Source organism: Sipha flava, unplaced genomic scaffold (genome assembly GCF_003268045.1).
Source record: "Sipha flava isolate LNK unplaced genomic scaffold, YSA_version1 46_pilon_pilon, whole genome shotgun sequence".
NCBI lineage: Eukaryota > Metazoa > Arthropoda > Insecta > Hemiptera > Aphididae > Sipha > Sipha flava.
The window spans coordinates 1903561-1926435 of NW_020273250.1; the positions used below are offsets into that span (position 1 = coordinate 1903561).

At 27.4% G+C, this 22875-nt stretch overlaps 3 protein-coding genes across 11 annotated transcripts; 1 reads left to right on the forward strand and 2 right to left on the reverse strand.

The window, feature by feature from the left end:
- Positions 1–23: 23 nt before the first annotated feature.
- On the forward strand, positions 24–10014 carry LOC112689765. Of its 9 annotated transcripts, none has more exons than XM_025563606.1 (9): positions 24–358; positions 3137–4320; positions 4384–4590; positions 4661–4763; positions 4836–5120; positions 5181–5432; positions 6554–6654; positions 6716–6796; positions 7869–7956. In XM_025563606.1, the coding sequence occupies exons 2-5, from the start codon at positions 3877–3879 to the stop codon at positions 4940–4942; spliced, it is 861 nt and encodes a 286-aa protein (XP_025419391.1). In that variant the 5' UTR covers positions 24–358; positions 3137–3876; the 3' UTR covers positions 4943–5120; positions 5181–5432; positions 6554–6654; positions 6716–6796; positions 7869–7956. The 9 variants fall into 9 exon arrangements, with proteins under 9 accessions (XP_025419391.1, XP_025419392.1, XP_025419395.1 ...); XM_025563607.1 differs by having other exon boundaries at positions 3857–4320; XM_025563610.1 differs by lacking the exon at positions 24–358 and having other exon boundaries at positions 2657–4320; positions 5181–5249; positions 5353–5432.
- Positions 6366–11079, reverse strand: LOC112689764 (cell division control protein 45 homolog). Its single transcript, XM_025563603.1, has 13 exons — positions 10548–11079; positions 8846–8998; positions 8645–8782; positions 8518–8589; positions 8266–8451; positions 8136–8197; positions 7859–8056; positions 7659–7790; positions 7335–7539; positions 7213–7268; positions 6992–7130; positions 6709–6908; positions 6366–6582 (listed from the first exon to the last, which is right to left on the reverse strand). The coding sequence occupies exons 1-13, from the start codon at positions 10596–10598 to the stop codon at positions 6441–6443; spliced, it is 1734 nt and encodes a 577-aa protein (XP_025419388.1). The 5' UTR covers positions 10599–11079; the 3' UTR covers positions 6366–6440.
- Positions 11080–16423: 5344 nt separating this feature from the next.
- On the reverse strand, positions 16424–20049 carry LOC112689766. Its single transcript, XM_025563614.1, has 8 exons — positions 19813–20049; positions 19048–19568; positions 18397–18762; positions 18184–18318; positions 17896–18110; positions 17610–17805; positions 16779–17118; positions 16424–16593 (listed from the first exon to the last, which is right to left on the reverse strand). The coding sequence occupies exons 2-7, from the start codon at positions 19062–19064 to the stop codon at positions 16875–16877; spliced, it is 1173 nt and encodes a 390-aa protein (XP_025419399.1). The 5' UTR covers positions 19065–19568; positions 19813–20049; the 3' UTR covers positions 16424–16593; positions 16779–16874.
- Positions 20050–22875: the final 2826 nt, after the last annotated feature.

A 22875-nucleotide genomic window follows, 5' to 3' on the forward strand; every position in this document is an offset into this window, starting at 1 on the left:
GTTTATCACCGAAATATTTTGCCGATCGTTGATGATAATAATATTTAATAACTTAATATCGTCATTATGCTGGTTTTCCAGTAAACGGACAAAATATAAACAAAACACAAACTTGTGTCGAATAAAACAAAACTGGAACTTTTCGCAAACATTTTGAAGACCGACGTGTTTCGCGACAGTTAGAGTTTTGTTTTTCATGTCCCGCTCGGAAGCGGTAACATCAAAAAGTTTCGATGTGTTTTAAAACTCGAGTCTGTTTAGTGGAAACGGTCGTATTGTGTCTGAAAACAAATTACGAATTTACGAAATCTGAATACGAATTCTGTACTTAGACTATACTAGACTAATACTAGACTAAGTAAGTAAACGAAAGTAATAATGTAGTAATATAATAGTAATATAATTAATTTAAATAATTTGGTGTGTAGCCATTGTTGTAAAGTATTTGAGTAAAAGTATTTGAATAAATGTATTCATTATTATATATATATATATATATTATTATTATGCTTAATAGTTAAATAATTATAATAATAATAAATAAAAACTCGTAACAACCAGTGGAAAAGGATCGAATACAAAAACCAAACTCGAACAAAATGAAGCCCGTTTGATGGAAACAAAAGTTTTGATTTTGTTTCAATTTTGTTTTTGTTTATCAGGTTGTTAGAGTCAAGACTCAGACACAACATAAAAACAACTGTCTGTTTAGTAAAAAATCAGCATTAGACGGATTAAAAATTTTTATTTAGTTTTGTAATCCATAGGAGTTGATAAAGATTATTTCAAACTGTAAATTGGACGGTATAGTGGTAAAAAAAAATGATTAATAACGCATTATTGAAACACTAATAAATTTGTTCATCGAAGCAAATTCAATTAATACTGAATAAATAACATGTAAGTCAATTTTGATGCAAATAACAAATTATTTTATTATGGTCAAAACTAATACACAGTATGGGCATACATTCTATCACATAATGTTACAGATATATATATATATAAATGCTATAACAATTTGCATTACAATAATACAATTGTTGCGTAATTAGATAATAACAATGACAATTTTAGATGAATATCACAACCACACCCGTGGATAATTTAAATATTATGGTTACTTATGGAATCATAAGTAGATTACATAGTCATTTTATACAGAAAATCTAAAATAAGAAATATACAATCAAAGCAATAGTGACCACATCCTTGCATCATTAATTATGAGCTGGACGGGAAATAGCACACACACTTGCGTCTATCGGATATATAAAGTAATCCTGAATATGCCCTGGAGGAGACGTGTTTTAGTCTGACTATAGCAAGCACCTTCACACCAGTTTAATTATCAATTTAAATAAATACTTGTACTTAGAAATATCTCAATAAAAAGTTTAACTTAGTTTGAGTACTTTTATTGGAATTATCCTAACAAACATCCTCATGTGAACTGTTGAATTCACTGTATGCAACAATACCAATTTTCTTTATCTCCTTCACTTTTTCCCCAACTAGTTAGGGTCTGCCACCCTTGTCCTAAACCTTCAGTTGTCTCGATTTTCTACATGCCCTACACCAACAACCCTCATTGTTCATTTTCATAACAACTCTTATTGCATTTGTTTCCTTTTGTTTCATCATAAACCCAAACCATCTCAGTCTATTTTCTCTCATCTTGTCTACTATAGATGCTACTCCAATACTACTTCTGACATATTCGTTCCTTATTTTCTTACCTAACCCGCAATATATATTATAAACATATGGTTTTACATTTTCAATGTTTGAAGTTTTAGATAAAATTCCATACATTTTGTAAACAATCCCAACCATAAATATTTGTGCGTTTTGTAATTTATTAAAATATCATAGTAGTAAATTGCTCTAAGATTCACATTTTAAAAAAAAAAAAGAAAACTAGTTACTAAACCCTTAAATTTTTAATAAAAAGTTAATTTTCATGCAGACACAATAAATTACTAGAAAATAAGAAACCATTTTTTAAAACAGCTTCATGATTAAAATGGTATAGTAGTGTGATAAACAGTGATTATTTATTAAAGTGATTAAATGGATAGAGTAAGATGCTATCTACAACATCACGTTTTTCAAACCATTTTTTTTTTTAATTCATGTGATGGAATAAATTATGTTACTAAGATAGTTATGGAGTACTGCACTTGACAGTAGTAGTTAAATAATACAATTAATATTTATAGTTTAATTAATTTTTTCTAAAATAAAAAAATAAACAACATCAGTATATTTATTAAGGGGGCGCCACAGTGGTCTGAATCGTTATTTTAGCTTGCAAAAACTAATTTTAGAAAACATGAAAAATACGTATTTAACTATCAAAATAAAATTGTATACCACTTTATTGAAACTTATATAGAACATTTGATTAGATAAAATGACCCATATTTATGTACGATGCGATAATATCGTTAAAATAGTATCAAAACTCGTACAAACCGTCATCGCGATGCGTCGGTTGCATGCGTGTTAGTTTTACTCGTATCGTGAGTATTATACGTATAACAAAATTTTTTTTAATTTTTAAAACACAATGGACATCGTTCCCTCACATAAATATTAATATCAATATATTTATTCTTATATTTTAGATATTTACTGAACAAATATAATATAAGGTTTTTTACGTATTTTTTTTTTTTAAGACAATTACTTTTTAGTTTCCGAAAGTTTCTCGTCCAAATTACAAAAATATTATAGTACTAATGGTCAGCTTTAATGCTATCTTAATTTCATTTGCGTTTACTTGCGTCTCTATTTTTAAACGATTTAAATGTTCTGATGAAAATACAATTTTTTGGTATTCTTTACAACACTTGTGACGATGACGTGTACAATGTTATATTATATATTTTGGGCCATAATTTTTATTTGAGAAACGACAAATTAATGTATCAAAAAACTACTGAAATGTTAAAATAAATTTAGCTAAATTATTTTTAAACTAAGTGGAATATTACAGACTATACATTTTATACATAATCGTAGAAAAAAAATATCTTAATCAATTGCATTTTGGTATACTCATACACATTGTACCTTATGTGGGTGGATAGGTAATTAAAGTTTTATAATAATATTGTATATTTTTAAATAGCAGGAAGTAGTAGTGTTAAGCGGAATTTTTCACACAATGATCTTGTAAGTTTGATTCGTGGTGATAAAATATTTCGTCCTACAAGTGTAAAATCAATTCTCATTATTTTTAAAAAAATTCGGGAAAACTATTCTGGGAATACATATTGGTCGAAAGAATATGAACTGTTGGTTCGAACCAAAGTCAAAAACTTTGGTGTAGCGGTATCAAAAAAATGGAACGCATGCTATAGAAATTATAAAAAATTTGAATCTAAAAACCAAATTTGGCTACAAACTGAATTTGAGATGCCTGCAACAAAAACTTTTAAAGGTGGATGACCTTTGAAAAATTTTTCCGAATGTACGGAAAGAAGTAAAAAGTTTAAAGTTTTATCTCTAACAAAATCACATACCTCACCTGAATTAAGATATGCCCTTTCAACAAAATATCAAAACTCAGGGAAAATATGTGCTGCTTCTCTTTTAAATCAATTTACTACAACCCCAACAAGAGATAAAAAAATAAAGAGTGTATTAAAAGAAAAAAATTGTGAAAGATTACCCGTTGCATATACTCCAGACGAAGCTTTAGCTTTTCTTATTGAAAATGGTTTGACTAAACAGCAATACATAAATATCAGACTTGGTGCTATACAAAAAAATTGTAAAATTTATCCAAGTTATGAAAATGTTATTGAAGCTAAGAAACGCTGTTACCCGGATAACTTGCATGTTACAGAAACTAGCTGCAAAATTCCAATGCAAGACCTTTTAAACCACACCACAAAACGTATTTGTTCACTTCCTCAAGTAAAGTTAGAAAATGAAATGACAAATTTGGAAATGCTGTATAAGTGGGGATGTGACGGCAGTAGTGGTCAGTCGATGTATAGAATGAAATTCAATGATTCGACAACAGAAAATGATAGCACTGTGTTTATATTTTCACTAGTACCACTTCTACTTCGCTGTTCAATTAGTGACGAAAATGTGGTTTTGTGGAAAAATGTACGACCTTCGTCTACACATTTTTATCGTCCAATAAAATTTTTGTATGAAAGGGAAACAATAGAAAGTACGAAGAGAGAAGTAAATACCATCGAATCAGAGTTGAAAAATATATTTCCAACAGATATTTTATTAGAAGACAATAATTTACTCAAAATAAAACATACTTTGATATTTTCGATGATTGATGGAAAGGTAAACATTTTACATAAATACAAAATTAATTTAGATTTTTAAAGTTTTAATGATTTTTTTTAGGTATGTAATTCAATGACGAGTACATCTAGCCAATCGTGTTACATATGTGAATGTAAACCTAAAAACTTTAATGACATCGATAAAGTGATAAAGATACCGACAAACCCAGATAATTTTAAGTTTGGATTGTCCACTCTTCACGCATGGATAAGATTTTTAGAATGTATTTTACACATATCCTACCGGTTACCATTTAAAACATGGAAGGTAATTATAAAAAAATATATATTCATAAATGTATAATACAATTTTATTTTAAATAATTTGTAATCTTTAGGTAAAGTCGGATTCAAATAAAACTGTGATGGAACACCGAAAAAAAGAAATTCAGGGCCGATTTAAATCCGAAATGGGTTTATTAGTTGATATTGTACTACAAGGTAATATTTTGACCATTTGAATAAATAAACAAAAAATATATAAATTAAAGGTACCTACTTTATTTGTTTAAGGTCACAGTACAACAAATGATGGGAATACATCTCGAAGATTTTTTAGGGAACCAGAGAAATCATCAGATATCACCGGGATTGACATAAACTTAATAAAAAGATTTTAAACCATTTTAGTAGTTATGGCAAGTGGAAAAGAAATAGATGTGGATGCGTTTGAAATTTATGGAATAGAGACAGCAAGACTCTTTGTTAAGCTATACCCATGGTACTACATGCCAAATAGTGTCTTTAAAATCTTACTGTACAGGGCTGACGTTATTCGACATGCACTTCTTCCAATTAGTTAGTATTTTATTTAGATTCATCGTATAAACGTATTTTTAAAGGATATTTTTTCCTTAGGACAACTTTCAGAAGAAGCGCAAGAGTGTAGAAATAAAGATTTCAAGAACTACAGGCAACATCATACACGTAAGAACTCGAGGACAAACAACAATATGGATCTAGTTCATAAATTACTATATTGTGTCAACATTACAAACATATTATTCAAAAACTGAACTTCCTTTAGCAGATGATGCTAAATCTCTATGAAAATGTGACGATTTCAATTGTGATTCGGACAATTCAGATACTAATCTAAATATGGCAAATGTATCGTTTTCTTCAATACACCTTAATGATTAGTACAAATTAAATAATCATGAATAAATAAAAATAATAATAATGAATTAAAAAATAAATTATTTTTTTCACTTTAGGTTAAGCAGCATAACTACATTAATTTAAGTCTAATTTGAAAATTTTATTTTAAATACAAAAATTAGCCCCCCTTCCCCCCTAATTAATGGTCCAATTTTAAAATGGATGACAAATTTTGATTCAGCATTTCCAATTATGTAAGGTTAGATAATTTACAAAATCATCTAAATTAAAACAAAAGTGGTATTAGTTTTTGCAAGCTAAAATAACGATTCAGACCACTGTGGGGCGTCACATTTATTGTCTACGTCCTATAAACAACATTGCCAATCTTAATTCAATAGAACCAATTTTTTGTTGCCACATTACATATAATAATAATTAAATATTAAACCGACTTATCATGATACTTAAAGAGAAAAATATTATCTTTGCGATGGTTGGTTTTTATTTTTTACTTTTAAGTTAGTTATGAACTCTTTAAGTAGTATATTTTACATTATCATACCTCCCTTTAAACTTAAAATATCTTTAAGAACTTATGCCATTGCTCTGTTATTGTTCTTTTTTTAAGTTTGATAATAGGTCTGTTCTTTCTAATATTAAAATTGATAACATAAAATTGATTCTTTATAACGATTTACTATAAAGTATGTTTGTAAGACGAAAACAACAAATAATGGAGTGGCCACTACATAATTACAAATCGTTTCCATACATTTTTAATTCCATTTAATTTTACTAAATAATAAAAATAAATGTTTATACACTTATCAAAAAATAATTATATTAATATTAATAAAACAAATGTATAATACTTTGGTATTTAATATTTCACTTTTAATTTAATGATAATTTCAAATGCATAAATTCTAAACAAAAAAATGAGAAATTCCATTTATGAATATAAAACATAATTCACTTAAATACAAATATAAATATAATACTATATATAGTTCATCAACTAAGTAAAACTGTTAATGCATCAAAAAATCTTGGCCGGTCTTTAATTTGCATTTTAGCAATAGATGAATCAAAATAATCAAATGAAACATCCGTATTTGTTTTTCTAGCCACTTGTTCAAATGCTTTTCCAAAGAAACTGAAACATTCAAATTATTAAATATAGGCTATAAATCAAACTTTTAAATACAAAATGATGGTAAACTTAAATGTTAGTTGATTAATAATTCAAACTATCAATATTTTTTAATACAATTTAATCAACCTTTTAGGCAATGATTCTGTAATTGGAGGAATACCAACTACTACACAAGAATCTTGACTTAAATCTAGAACTGCTGAAGCAATTAAGGGTAAGTGAGTGATTCTATTTCTAGGCGATGATGCAATTTGAGCCCTCAATGCGAATGAAGCTAACATAGTTAATAAATGAGGGTTGGAATAATGTTGTGAATTTAGAGTTCCCTGTAACAATTCATAAATTATGTACATAATTAATTTAAAATATAAAATAATTAACAAACAGTATAATTATATATTTTTTTTACCTCTTGAATAATTAGGTAATAAAATGGTCCAGCTAATATCACTTGTTTCATATCTAATACAGCTTGAATATGTTTAAACATATTAGTTAATATCCATTTGGCTTTTTCTATTCCTTCATCTAATAAATTGTTTTTGGATCTATGCAAATTGATTTCAATATCATAATTTTTTATGATTAAAATAACTGTAATTCAATTTCCTCATACTTATTGATACTTACTGTGATAATAAATCCATTGTATTATAAAAACATTCAATAGGTGACTTTTCGTGAGACTAAATTTTTTATTAAATTGTTATTTTGATTTAGAATAGTATAATATACTAGGTGTTGATACTTACATTACTTTCCAATGTAGCTATCATTGAATACACATAATCAGCACATTGGTACTTGGTTTTAAATCCTTTTTGCAATATAAAAGAAGGATAAGTTATTTGTAACAAATTATGGGTATTTGAAATTTTTTCTATCATGCCAAAAAATTGTTTACGTAAATTTAAATCCATGGAACGATACATTTGACGACTTTCTGACAATGGTAATCTTTAAAAATTAAAATAACATTATATTTAAATGAAACATGCATAACAATTATAAATATTATCTAATAAACTATTTAAATCAATGTTCTTAAAATGTAATTGTTTAAAAATAATAATCACCCCATCTCAGCCAAAATTTGTTTCAATCGTTTCTCGCCTTTAACTGTCCATAGTTTCAAAGATACAGCAGTAAACATAGAGTATCGAATACTAGACTCAATTGTCCAATGTCTATATAAAGCTAATAATAAACTGAAAAATATAATTGTATTATTTTTAATTTCTGTAAAAATAAAAATTTTCCATCTAAAATGTATTACTCTTTTTCAGATTCAATTCTTGAATTTCTAGAATCATTTGGAGGATTAGAAATAGATTGTGACATACAGTTCAAATCATTAACAGCAGACTCACAAATACGACCAATGTGATCACCTATTAACTCAACTTCTTTTAAATAACGCATATTCTCAGTTTTACCTAAAATGTATTGTTCAGTGACACCAATAATACCCCACCTATCATAGATAATAAAAATAGAAAATAACAAATGTATACTATAAAACATTTAAATAATTATTAGAGTATTTAACTTACCATAGTAAATCAATAGACTCTCTGTGTAATTTCCAAGCAAGATCATACATTAATATAGCAGTCTAAAAATAAAAATAAATAAATTATAGAGTAAATAAATTTGTATGGTTGTTAAAAATAAAAAACTAACTGAACGCCCATAATATGAAAATTGAGTATAATCAAATAAAAAGGTTTTCCTTTTTTCTTCCCAATTTCTTCTTTTATTTCTTTTTATAAATGCGTTTTGATGATTTATTCTACTTTTATTTTGAAGTTCCTCAACAGTATCATTATTTGAGTCATCATTAAGTTCATCAGTATCTTCTTCTAATGACTAAACAGAAATTAAATAAATTGTAAATCATTGCAAGAATTTACTTAAAAATTTAATATAAGTTACCTCATTATCAACAAATACATCTTCGAATTCTGGGATTTTTTCATCCTCTTCAGGAATAGTAAGAATTTGTATCTATAGTATGTGAAAATTTTTTAAAAATAATACCAGTTATGAAAGAAAATATTACTTGTCTACTGCTGTAAATGTTACAAATATCAGTTGGTCTATGACTGTCTGATACAAAAAATATTACATCTTCTTCTGGTTCTAAAATATCTATTATATCTAATGTACCACCACAGTTGATTAATATAATATGTTTAACCTAAAAATAATTATAATAGCTACTATAAAATACTTAATTTAAAATAAAATTTAATATTAATACATCAACTTTTTGCTCATCGTATACTTTTTTCAATTCAGTAACTGTTTTTATGGGTACAAGTACATAAACAATATTGTCATAACGTAATATATATTGAAGTATTTTTGCAGCACAAATTGCATCGACATCATAGTTCACCAAGATTAAAATTTTCTAAATATAAATAAAATATATATTATAAAACAACTATCATTTTTCTTACTAAAATTAGTAGTTCAAAATACATATACATTTTAAAAATAAACTAATCGTACCACAATATAAAAAAAGTTTTATTAGTTGTGACAAAAATTTTCTGTTGTAATCATAATACATCAATTATATACCAGCAGTGGGTATTTTCATGGGGGATTTCCAGGTCTCGACCTCTTCCAGAGGAAAAAAGGTTCAAAAGACAAAATGACTTACTATAAAGGTACAGAGAAAGAAAATAATTTATATCATGTAGTTTTAAATAATTCTTCATTTGTATTTATAATAATATAATTATTAATTCATACATTATATTTATTTTATAATATATTATATTATAAAATCACTTATTTTTTTAAAAAAATTTAAGCTCCCCCCACAAAAAAATTGAAAATTTACCACTGTGTACTGGTACTTAATTACAATAGCATATAATAGGAAAATGTTGACAAATTGCAACTTTATTTCACATTGAAATAACAAAATGATAGTTACAGTATAATAATTATCTTTGATAAATAAAATTATTATAATATATTCTTACAATTACCAATCTATTGTACTGAGATTATAATTTTTTTTTTAAAAAAAAAAAATTTTAGGTATCGTTATCCATAATTAATTAAAAAAATTATTTATTTCTACAGTGATCAGAAGAAAACAGAAAGTTCTAGGCGTGATTGAATTGTATCCATCACTATCGCCATTTCTAGAGTGAAGTAATACAGAATCTAAGAATAATAACAGCTTGATGGACTATGTCAGTGCTTCTCAAGCTGGGAGCCCTGGACCTCTAGACATCTAGAGGGCCATCGCTATATTACTGCAAGGCCGTAAAATATTTATTTTATCTTAACTATTTTCTTTAGGCCTTAATTTGTTAGTACTTATACTTCTATGACGTTTAATACTATAATAAAGTTTTTTCAAAAGTATATTAAAAAAACATTAATTTACTATGCATATTTACAGTTAATCTGTGTGAAATAGTACACATCATTTTAATATAAAGAATGGAATAGATAATTAAAACATTTTTATTGAGAGAGTTTTGACATTTTTACATTAAATGCAGGAAGCCCCATGATAAAAAAGTTTGAGAAGTATCGCACTACGTATTATAATTTTAGGTTGCGTTCGTAATGATCTCGATGTTCGCCAAAAGTAATTGCGATACAACACGAGTATTGAGTTTTCCGATCGAATACGGATTACGCCTAGGTAGGTACGTAGTTTAGATAAGGAACGGAGGAACGATCGCTTCCCAATAACATAATCGTATTGCAGTAACAACGAATTAAGATGTACTATATATATATATATATATATACCACTTTATTGCACATCGTTTAAGCTCCAACCGTTTTGAATAAGGGGAAATCCCTACGCCAAAAGAATAAGCACCTTTTCACGTGCCCGATTTACAACGTGCACGTGTACGAAACACGATTCAGCAGTGAGTACGAACAAAAATGATAACAGTTTTTCAATAAAAAAAAAAAAAACTTACGTTGTTCAAAATCACATCGTAAAACCCTTTAACCAAATCGTCGACGAACATCGTCGCGCACCGTAGGTACTATATATACATATCACTTGGCGAACCAGTAAATCGTACCTCCGCCGTCAATGTATTTCGCCAACGGGTCAGACCAGGACGAGTTCAAAACAAAATTACTCGTAAAAAAGCGCGTTACTTGTGTTGCGAGAACGACACGGCAAACAGCGGACCGAAAACTGTCCCGGTCGATTCGAACGCTTTCGGGGGAAAAACGTCGATGGCCTCCGGTTCCCGCCGTGTAGCCGAACTCGTTTTTATCGCGGTGATGGTTGGCGGGTCCGGTGCGCGGTGTAGGTACACGATCGCCGGCGGCTAATATACGCGTTTTTGCGTTCCCGAATCGCGAAAACCGTCGCCCGGAATACAACGCGAACGCGATCGGTCCGATAATGATATACCTCTTATCGCGCACGGGACGACTAGCGTTTTTCAATTCCTAGTTTTTTTCTATTTTTGTTGTTCCGTTATCGTCGTTTTCTCAGTCTTCGCGACATAACTCTCAATTCAAACAATTCCGCAACAGTGATTAATATTTACGTGCATCCATAAGCGTATTTAGACTTATTTCTAGGGGGAGGGGCGACTCAAATTTTTTCTTTTCAAATTCAAGCTCAAAATTTACAAGTAAAATTTTTGGTAATATTTAAATCAGGTGAATCTTTAATATTTATGGTTTTTTTTTTTAATCTAATGCCGGATCCACTTAGAATGGATTTTTGTTTAGTTATTTTAACATCTATCTGTGTTTTGAAAGTTTCGCTTGATTTTTATTTGATTTTTCGCCAAGTATAGACTTAAAAGTAGGGCTTAAATCAAAATAATATAAACTGTTTACCGTTTGGGACATTTAAACGTTTATAAGTAAAGAGCGGATTTAATTGATATTGCAACTTTTTATTGATACCCAGTAAATCAATTCTGATCAAACATGTATACGAATCAGATTAATTACAGTCTTTCTATTTAATTTAATAATGCAATTTTTTGCAATTTTTGTATACTCCACATGATAAAATATACAAATTATTATTTCCAAAGTGATTTTACAAAAAAAAAATATAACTACGACGTAAATTTTTACATGTTAATCAGTTTAATGTCTGAAAAAGTGAAAAGTAATATTTTGACTATGGTAAAAGACGTTAAGTATTACTTTATTATTTTGGATTGCACACTCCTGATTGTAGCCATAGAAAACAAATGTCAATAATACTGCGGCTTGTTTTTACTACAACAGGTGATGTGCACGAACATCTCATTAGGTTTATTGAAATTTTTGATAAGACGGGAGCTGAATTAAGTGAGCGAATAATAAAAGAGCTTAGGGATTTGAAAATAAATATAAATGACATGCGTGGTCAGAGCTACGATAATGGCTCAAATATGAGAGGAAAACAAAATGGTATTCAAAAACGTATATTAAACATTAATCCTCGTGCGTTTTATGTACCTTGTAATTCCTATTCATTGAACTTGGTTATAAATGACGCAGCGAAATGCAATGTGGATGCAATTTCATTTTATGGCATTGTTCAGAAACTCTATGTTTTTTTTCAGATACTGATAAATGGAAAGTTTTACTACAATTTTTGCCAAAATTAACACTAAAAAGAGTGTGTGATACACGATGAGAATCAAGAATTGATGCAATAAGGCCAATACGGCATCAATTTGGAGAAATATATGATGCTTTGTTTCATATTAAAGAAGATTTGAATTTAACTGGTTCATATGGTCTGCAGACAAAATCTAATTCATGTACTCTCTTAAAAAATATCTGTGACTTTAAATTTATATCCTCTGTCATTGATTGGTACTATATATTGTGTTGCGTGCGGCCGTTCAATCGTAGTGATGTTGATGATTTAGGAATATTCCAAATAAAATACTCAAACTAAGTTAAATAGTTTATTGAAAAATAGTACAAGTAATTTTATAAATTAGACAATGATATGACGTGGAGGTGCTCGCTAAAACTCGTATAAGACACATCTGAATAATAGACTGTTCGGGACTACCTTATATACCCCATTTTTATGGGATATTTGACCCGGATATAGTTTGATATTATTATTAATATTCTAGACCCCCTTCGAAAAGTATCTACTATCCAATTTTATACCTTATAAGGATATATTGTTTCGGTTATTACAAACATTGGTTGATACCAATTTTATTACCTTGTAACGGCACGTCCTGATGTTTCGGTTTTTACTACAATGCCAATTATTTGTATGTGACTCCTCTGTAATATTTGGGTATTCACAAGGACATATATTATATATGTTCACCACGTAGATATCATGGTGTTTTCACATATGATGTAATTTGTAATTGCGAATTCAATAATGTATATTATAATGTAAGCCCCAATGCTATTTATGTGAACCTCCTTATGTATTGGTGATCAAAAGGACCAACATTTATGTATGTCCGTAACAATTGAGTGCTGTTAACCCAATAAGTAAACAATTGCAATCTATAGATTATGATATACAAATGGCCCTTAAAAGTGTATCAAGTATTGTAGAGTTTAAGAGTTTAAAAATACCGTCAAAATGGGTTTTCCAAAGTTAAAATAGCTGTAAAAAAAATTGCTCTATTAATAGAAATACCAGGACAATTTCCCGAATAATATCAAGTACGTAAATGACAAAAAAAAAACATATTTCAGCTATGAAAACAGAGATGAAACGCCTCTTCATAATCCAGAAAAGAAATTTAAAGTAGTTTTTCCACACAATAATAGACACAGCCATTAATTCTATGCGAGAAAGATTTAATCTGTTAAACCACCATTGTTTAAATTTTGGATTCTTATACAATATTAACTTATTAAAAAACTGGGAGCACGAAACATTATTAAATCATTGCAAAGATTTAGCTATTTTATTATCAATAAAAGAAACATCCGATATTAACGCAATAGAACTATTTGAAGAATTAAAAATATTTTGTCAACTTGCCGAACCAAATAGTTCTCCCAACAAAAATCTTGAGCTTATTTATAATAAAAAATTAGAAGAGATTTACCCTAATATTACGATTAGTTTGAGAATCGTTCTAACGATTCCGGTCACTATAGCGTCAGCTGAGAGGAGTTTTTCTAAGTTGAAACTTATTAAAAACCACCTCAGATCAACCATGAACAATGAAAGGTTAACCGGGTTAGCATTATTATCCATTGAGTCCGACTTGGCGCAAGAATTGGATTTAGAAGACATCGTTCAAGACTGCTTCAAAAAAAGCAAGGAAAGTTAATTTTTAGTTTAGTACACTTCTGTGGACTGTAAATTGTAAACATTAACTCAAGTTGAAGTACATATTTATAATAACTATTTTATTAATATTATAACTTTATAAGATTATTATTTTTATCATTATAGGTACCTATAAGACGTTTATTAATTTATGGAAATAATAATATTGCATTAACTTTTTAAAATTTATTAAATACAATAATAATTTAAAATTCAATTTATAAAATATTATTCATTATATTAGTAATATGATAAAATTGTATACTGTAATATATTTAGCTTTTGATTGAAAGGGGCGGCATTACGTTTGCTGAAGGGCGGAAAATTTCTTGCGACGAGCCTGACTAAGGGGACATTAGCCCCCCCCCTTGGGACTAAGCTATTTATTTTACAAAGCAAAGTATTATTATATATTAATAATTATATTAAAATATCATCAATGGTCATTAATGAATATGGTACCTATTTCATATATATTTTTTATAAATAAATAGCTCATTTTTGTTGTTAATTATATGTATTTACTTATATTTTAAAATGGTTTTAGATTAAAATTGATACCAATAATGTAACTTTTTAAACTTTGTCATTATTGTGAAAAAAATGACTTACTTACGAGGGGTTCAAAAACATATTCTGTAATTTAAAATTTTATATAGATTTAAAAAACCAACTAAATTCTTAAACTTCCATTAGCTCTTCCTTTGGTTAATGATAAAACCCGCCCCTGACGAGTGTATGAGCAGTAATCGAGCATTTTTCACTCGATTATTTCAACTGGTTTCGATACCGAATCACTCGGTTATTTCCAAAACAATCGAGAACAATCGAGTATTTCGACTATTTTCTCTTGATTGTTCCCATCACTAGTATAAACGCATAAAACCAATAAGAATATTATCACTTCCATAAATTTTAATACATTTTGTAATTATTGAGTGATTAAGAATTATGTGATAACTAACACTCACAAATAGTTAAATTCTTAAATTATATTATAAGACTAGTAATTAGAAAACATAATATTAAGGCGTCCGGTGCCAATGTCGATTTATTCTCAAAATTTTACTCTACGGAAACAGTGATCCTGTCCCGTATAATCAACCAAATTGATATTTTTTTTTTTTACATTAATAGAGAGAAACATTCTACACCCATCCAATTGTTCATTTAATCATTATAAGTAATACCTCGCAAACCGTGGGTCGCGGCACATCGTATTCCGCGTATTGATATCCAATATGAGTATAAAAATAAATAATGTAATATTTTATTTTCAATTATCATTCCGCGACGCGACGTTTTCGGGCTTATAAACACGTGTATACATAGGACTGTGCGATTGTTTCGATTAATCGATTCTTACACCAATTAATCGGCTGATTGTTTTTCCACCTAGTATTCACAGCATTAATCGGTTAAGGCTATAGATGCGAATTCTGACAAAAATGTGTTCTGACGAGTACGCCCGAAATCTTCGTCAGAACACAAGATGGTTACACTGTGCGGGTTTTCTGATATTCTGACAGTATATTTCTGCCACCCAGCAAAGATGGACGAACTTGATGAATTTATGTTCTCGAAAGTCCGTTAATGAAGTTATCATTGTTAAATGGTGAAAAAACAGAGCAAGTTAACCAGTTATTTTCTAGAAGAGAAATATCTCTATTATGGTAATATTTTTCTCTCGTGTCCCTCAAACACCTGTTCTCGTACACGAGACTGATTAATTTATCGGAATCCATAATTCAAATAAATTAATATATTAATAAATTGTATAATAATTGTAAAATATCAAATTTGCTAATCTCAATCACATCGAAATAGACGCAGTTCTCACGAAAAAATTAAACTTGTTTGAACACTCAACTGTTTCTGACGATATCGTGTATGTTCTGACGTGATCGTCGCTGCCAATGTAAACACTCTCATTGGAAAATATGTGTTTGTTTAGACGAATTCGTCAGAACACATTTTCGTCAGAATCTGTATCCATAGTAACCATAGCCTAACCGACCAGAATCGTAATCAATGTAACCATAAATTATTCGATTTCATACTTAAACGGCTAAACATAATAATACGAAAAAAAGAACCGAACGGGAACTCGCTCTGAACGAAGATGATTTGTTCGTCTAGAACAGGGGTGGGCAACTAGCCTATTTTATCATAGAATTAGTTATAATAATTTATTACTTTTTATTAATAAATAAAAATATTATACATTAATATAAATAATTTAAATTAGATGAAAACTTTAAAAAAATTAAAATTTAACCTTTTTTTACCAATATTTTTTTCACTATTTAAAATAGGAACTAAAAAAATTGGAGTTCAATGCCTAACCTGTATAATATTGTTGTTTATCAATTAAAAAAAAAAAATTTATAAAAATATTGAATTTACAATGAGTGATCACTATTTCCGTGAAGTAATATTTTCGTCCGTTTATTAACTGTCATTGATAAAATAATAATAGTTATACATTTTAATAAATATGTAAAATTTCAGTAAAAATATATAAATAATATTTAATATAATTGTCAATTTATGTCAAATAAAAAGAATGGCAATCAAAAAAATCAAAAGATGTCAATAAAAAAACCATTTTTATCGAAATATCTTCGGGTTCACTATTTCTTCCAACATGAAATTTTTATAAAAATCAATAATTTGATTTTCCATTTTGTTCTTCCAAAACTCAGTATCGCGTTCAATTTTTTCAATAAAAATTTCTGTAAAAAGTGTATTAATATTATTTTATATAATTTAAAAATAGTAATTACTGATTTTTATAAAGATATATTTTAGTATCAGTTTTAGTATTATATAAATATATACATTTATAGTAAAAATTATAAAATAATTATATAAATATATATAAAATATAAATTATAAAATAAACTATAATAATACATACCTTTTGGAGTCCATACTACAAAATAGCAATAATGTTTATTGGCTACCCTAAGTTGACCCTGAACTTGGTATTAATAATTATCGCCTCTTTTCAATTTTATATTTCCATCTTGATCAATTGCAAGGAATTTTTTTTAGCCATTACTCTTGCTTTTGGCGTCATATCCATAATATTATAAGGACATTTAATTTCCACTATACCATTATCTCCCACCAATCCGCCAGGTGAACCAGCCAAAAAATTTAACTCTGGATCAATAAATAGACCAGCTGGTAAAACTTTTAAATTATATATTTTTTCAAATTGGTCTTTAGCAATTGGTTCGTGTTGTATTCTATAACTAAAAACAATTTTGCATTTTAATAATTTATTAATTATATTAATAACAATCTACGCCATTGCATGTGTTTTTGGTGTAAATAATTCGGTGTATAAAATATATTTAATTGTATTTGTTCTTGGGGTATTATTCCTTAATTTACATATTCTACCAAAATTTGAAGCAGTAAGGCGGTGTTTTCTTTTTCTATGCCAATCATCGCTTTTAGCTTGGTCAATTGTTTTTCTCTCTAGTTTATTTTTCTCCTGTTAACTTAGTTTTAAACTATTTAAAATATTAAGTTTTCTTAGATCAGAATCTTCTTCGGACATTGGCAAATTAGCGCAACCCAGTTCATCGTATAGATCACCGTAGTCTTTATCAGACCCAGAAAATGATTTTAGTTAATTCGTTTGTGAGCTAAATGTCATTATTATCATATTTTACATACCAACATCAGTTAATTAATAGGTAATTTAAAAATAAATCAAATAATTTAAAATTTTATCAACCTGGTAGATGGGCCGAAGTATAGTTTAAATTTTAATTTCTTCTGCCTAAATAATTTTTCTCTTTCCAATTTTTTAATGTATAATTTAGTAAATTTTCCTGGACTTTCTTTAGTAGCTGTTTTATGCAGTCTACATATGTAATCAGAACCAAAGTTAAACGACGATACCGCCGTCATACATCTTGTATTATAAGAACCTATATACAAATATAAATGCACATTGCACATATATATTATATTTTGAATATATCAAATACAGATTATATTATATATTATATAATAATTACCTCTCAAAGAATAATTTACTCTTTTTCCACCAACGAACTTGGAAACTACATTGTTGTAACATTCTACATAATTGTTATTCAAATCGTAAATTAGGCTATCCGCTTGGTATACCACTAAAATTTTGGCTGCAGATATCAGCAGATCTTGCCATAACGCACATTTCTCCATTTCCGGAACATAGTTCTGGATATTGTGTTCAGCATTACAAAAGTATTTGAAAACAATTTTTATAATTTAAAATAAAAGTTCTTCTAATGCAAATAAATTGTGAACATATTTTTCCTGACGGGTCATATTCGTCGTGTGAGCCAAATACATGGTATGGTCCATTTTCAATGTCCCTTTTTAAAAATGCAAACTTTTGATTTATGGTTAGATTTTTTGCATTTTTCCAATGGTCAATAGCTTTAGTAATACCATATCTAAACGATTAAATTAATTTAGTAAATAATAATTAGTAATAATTATTAGGTATAAATTAAATTATGTAAATATATTACCTCAGTCTAAATGTATTATCTTTTAATATTTTTCTTAGAATGGCTGGAACAACTGTACCACTGGAAGATTTTCTTTTTCCTGCTATGTCATTTATTCGATTCATGTAATTTCGTGATATATGATTTTTACATTCAATATTTTTATTTGAAAATTTGGACCATAAGGTTTTGACATGCTCAACTTTTTTGAAATCACCATCACCAATTAGTTTGTGGTAAATTAAATTGTGCATGGTAATACTTTGATTGAACCCCTCAAGAATAATATCCGACTCCATAGAAGTCGATGTACCATCCCAATTTTTAAAACACCGGTGGCTTATAGTCGATGCTTGGGAGTCCTTTTGAATTTTTACACATATCGAACTATATTTGTTTCAGATTTCCAAAAAAAAAGACTTTTTTAGTTTTAGCTCAAACTATACAAACCTAAATTAAAAATATAACTGATACATGGGCTACGTTAAAAAATTATTATTGATGTATAATTTTTAAATAAAATATTTTAAAATCGTAAATATATTTGCACATTTTAAAACATAATACCCCTGATAAAATATTTCTTTTTGTACTATTATTATTTTATTTACATTGATGTTATAAGAATATTTAGAAATAATGGATAGTTTTTAATTCATTTTTCATACTTACAACACCAGATAAGGCATTATAATTTGTCCTATAACTCCTTTTAGACCAAGCGCCGTCGGCTATTACAGTAATCATAGGCACCCCATTTTCATTTATATCGCCGTTTTCAATAGCTATTTTAGCTTCCTCTTCCACTGCAGAAGACACGGATTCCCAAGCAGTATCATGTAAAACGTTCAATTTTTTCGTGCATTTTTTGATATAATTTATTGCTCATGTTTGGCATATTCAACAGAGCAGAGAAGATTTCTAACTGTGCAAAACCTTGACCCGAATTTACCATTGCTGTAACAGCTGCTGTATTAACGTCCATTAATACTGTAATTGCGTTCTCGGACTCTATTACTTCTTCTTTGCCGCAAATGTCACAATTGAACACAAATTCACTGTATAAACCATTTTTTTGCTCTTTGACAAAAACTAAATTTTTAAAACTGCACTCAAATGGTTGATGATTAATTTTAGACATTTTTTCAAAAAAATATGCAATATTAATTATGCGTCGGCCTTCTAAAATTTATCTAAAAAAATTATATTATAAAATAAATTAAATTATTTAAAATAATTGAAATTTTAATAATTTATCTAGCACAAAAAAAAAAAAATCAAAATATTTTAAAAATTATATCATCTTAAGAAAACACTGATAATAACATTTAGTAAAAACTTCAAGTATCTTTGATTATTATTATAATGAGTCATAACAGAAAATATTGTAGATAATAATTGTAAAAAAATGTAATTTAAAAAAAAATTATTAATTACTTTTTTTTCAATATTTGAGCAAGTTTCATACATTTTTTCTGCGAATCCGTGACTGGTTGAGGGTACTAAGTTATCGACAATTAAATTACTTGTATTATTTTTTTTTAAGTTCCCTGTTCAAATGGGGTGGACAAGCATGTTACTCCACATGAATTATCTGTTATCAACTTACTAAAACTAAATGTATAATTTATAAATTCACTAATATCAGTTTAATAATTATCAATATTTTGACTCTGTATTATAATTTTTTCTTTTCCTTCTCCCTTGGCCACCTTTGTCCTAAACCTCCACACATCCCGATTTTCTACATCCCCTATGCACACACCAACTCTGTATTATAATTTATATTATAAAAAGTATTTATCACTTACCGCGATTTGATTCTACCTTTTTATCTTCTAAAGGCTGACACGGTTTTACATTTTTTCCCATATTTTTTTTCCATTGTAATTTTCTCTTTAAAAAATAAAGTGAAATACAGTTATAACACAGAAAAGTGGGTATATATATATATGGTAAAATATGTTGGTGGTGTGTAAGTTACATATAAATCTTGGTTGCGAATCCAAGAGAAGACCAGATCATCCTCATAATACATATAACTATTATTGTTTAAAAACTTATCTCTTTAGTCGTAGGCAGGGCCGGATTAAAGGGTAGGCAAAATAAGCAATTGCTAACGGCCCATTATTTTTAAAATCAAATTTATATATATTAAAAATAAAATTTAGGAATTTTTTTCTCATGAGTAGTTATGAATTTATGATTTTATATCATAAATAATTTAATATTATGGTTATCAAATTTGTTGTAAACTTGTAACTGTGATTTGCATCAATTATTTCCTTATTCCAACTTATGTTCCAAAAATATTTCTTCATATTAATTTACCTTTATGATGTGATCAGTACTAAGAAGTTTATTAGTTTAATAATATCGCAACTCGGGTTTTTCCTAAAAATAATATTAAATAAACAAAATTATAATAATGATGATATTTAATATATATATATATATATATATATATATATTGAATTAATAATTAAATAATGTAATAATAAAGAAAATTAATATAAGAATTCAAAATTTTAAATGTAGATTCAAATGTAAATTATAATTATTTTAATTTTATTTGCGATACCTAATAAATAATTGAAAATAAAATTAATTTTTTTAAGTGTATGAAAATTATGTGTAGGCCATTTATATGAATGTGCTTACGGCCCTAAAAACTATAATCCGGCTCTGGTCGTAGGATTAAGAATTTGAAATGATTGCAATACCGTTATTTGCAGTCAATTACGAACCGCTTGCCAAATACATTTTTAATAACATTTAGTTTATTGACATTATTTATTATACTTTTTCTCAATGCTATAAGAACTTTCCCAGTATACATCATGTGCTGATTATAGTCTAAAATTTAGTTGCTTTTCGGATACTTATGGCTCCAGTACATTATTACAAACATTTTTTTCTCTATATATAAATTTTATGGTCGTATTATATTATTTAATCTTTTTTTTAATAATTATTTTTTGTTAGTAATTATTAATTATACTCTTTTAAATGTCACTCCATCTATTATCCATTATATTATCTTCCTTAAATATATATTTTAGTAATAAATTATATATGTTACTTATATACATAATATAACTTATAACATGCGTTTATAAACAATATAAACGTTATAAAGTGTGAATTAAATTCTATAATATAGAATATATTTGTCTAAATATTTTTATAAAAATACTATAGACTACAGTCACTCGGTAGAACGCATACTACAGTTACAACATTTTCGATAGACCCCAATATTGAACAGAAATAAACAATATATAGGAAGAAAGAAAAGCACACGCACTCGATAATAATCATATTGAATACTGTCATTAGACAATTATTATTATCTTATCAGGTACTATCATTACGTGATCGAAGTAAGTGGAGGGGTTCACTCACACTAATAAACATATTCATTCTCACACACAGTCGGTTGTGCCGCGGCGTTGACTCAACATGTGCATCGGGTTGCCAATGATTTACTCCTTAATAAATAACCGGCACTGGGCCCCAAAGACTAGATTCATTAAATTTCCTTACGTCCACATTTGATTAGATACTCAAAAAATAATCAATTTACAAATAAACCTATACAAAATGAATTTAAAAAACATGGTTGTTCAATTATAATATGCTAAATAAATAAAGATTATTTTTATTTTACTGATAAATAAATATAGGTAAGTAGGATTTCAACAAGGCTGTTGAGGTTCTCAGTTACTGATTATGAAACACTTATATACATTGCAACTACCAGTGTATGGTGTAGTAAATTAATATTTGTTATTATATAACTTATGATTCTTCTTTCATATATTTTTTGAAAAACAAATAACTATAGATAAATATTGACATACCACATATTAATGATTTTACAATACAATAGTAATGAACAATTCTGACATATTTTATTTTGTATAATATTTCCATATCTTTAAATATAGGAAGATTAATTTATTCTGTTACTCTAGTTATAAAATCTTTTATCGCTTACACTTATTGTTTAAAATGTAATGGATAATAGAAATAAATATTTAAAGTTAAAATAAAAAGTAATAAAGAAATAAAATTACTATAATAAAAAATAAAAATTTATTAAATTAAAAATAAGTAAATGGTTAATACTCATAAATTAATATATAAATAAATAAACAAAGTTTATAATACATAGAAATAAATAAATCTAAAAAAAAAAAATCTCGATTTTAGTAACTTTGTATTATAATTAATCATACATTTTTAATTCGAAACCGATCATACTTTACAAATTTAATAATAATCCAGGAAAATAATTTATTTCTATATGTAAACTATCTGTTTATTTATGTATTAATCATTATATTTGCATATTTACTTAATTATGGTAACTTATCAATACTGATTTATTATAATTCGTAAATAACATCTTAATAAATTATAATATATAAAAATACCTAACATAATGATCTACACAAAGAAACTGAAAAATTAATAAATAAATTCTATTGGAATGAG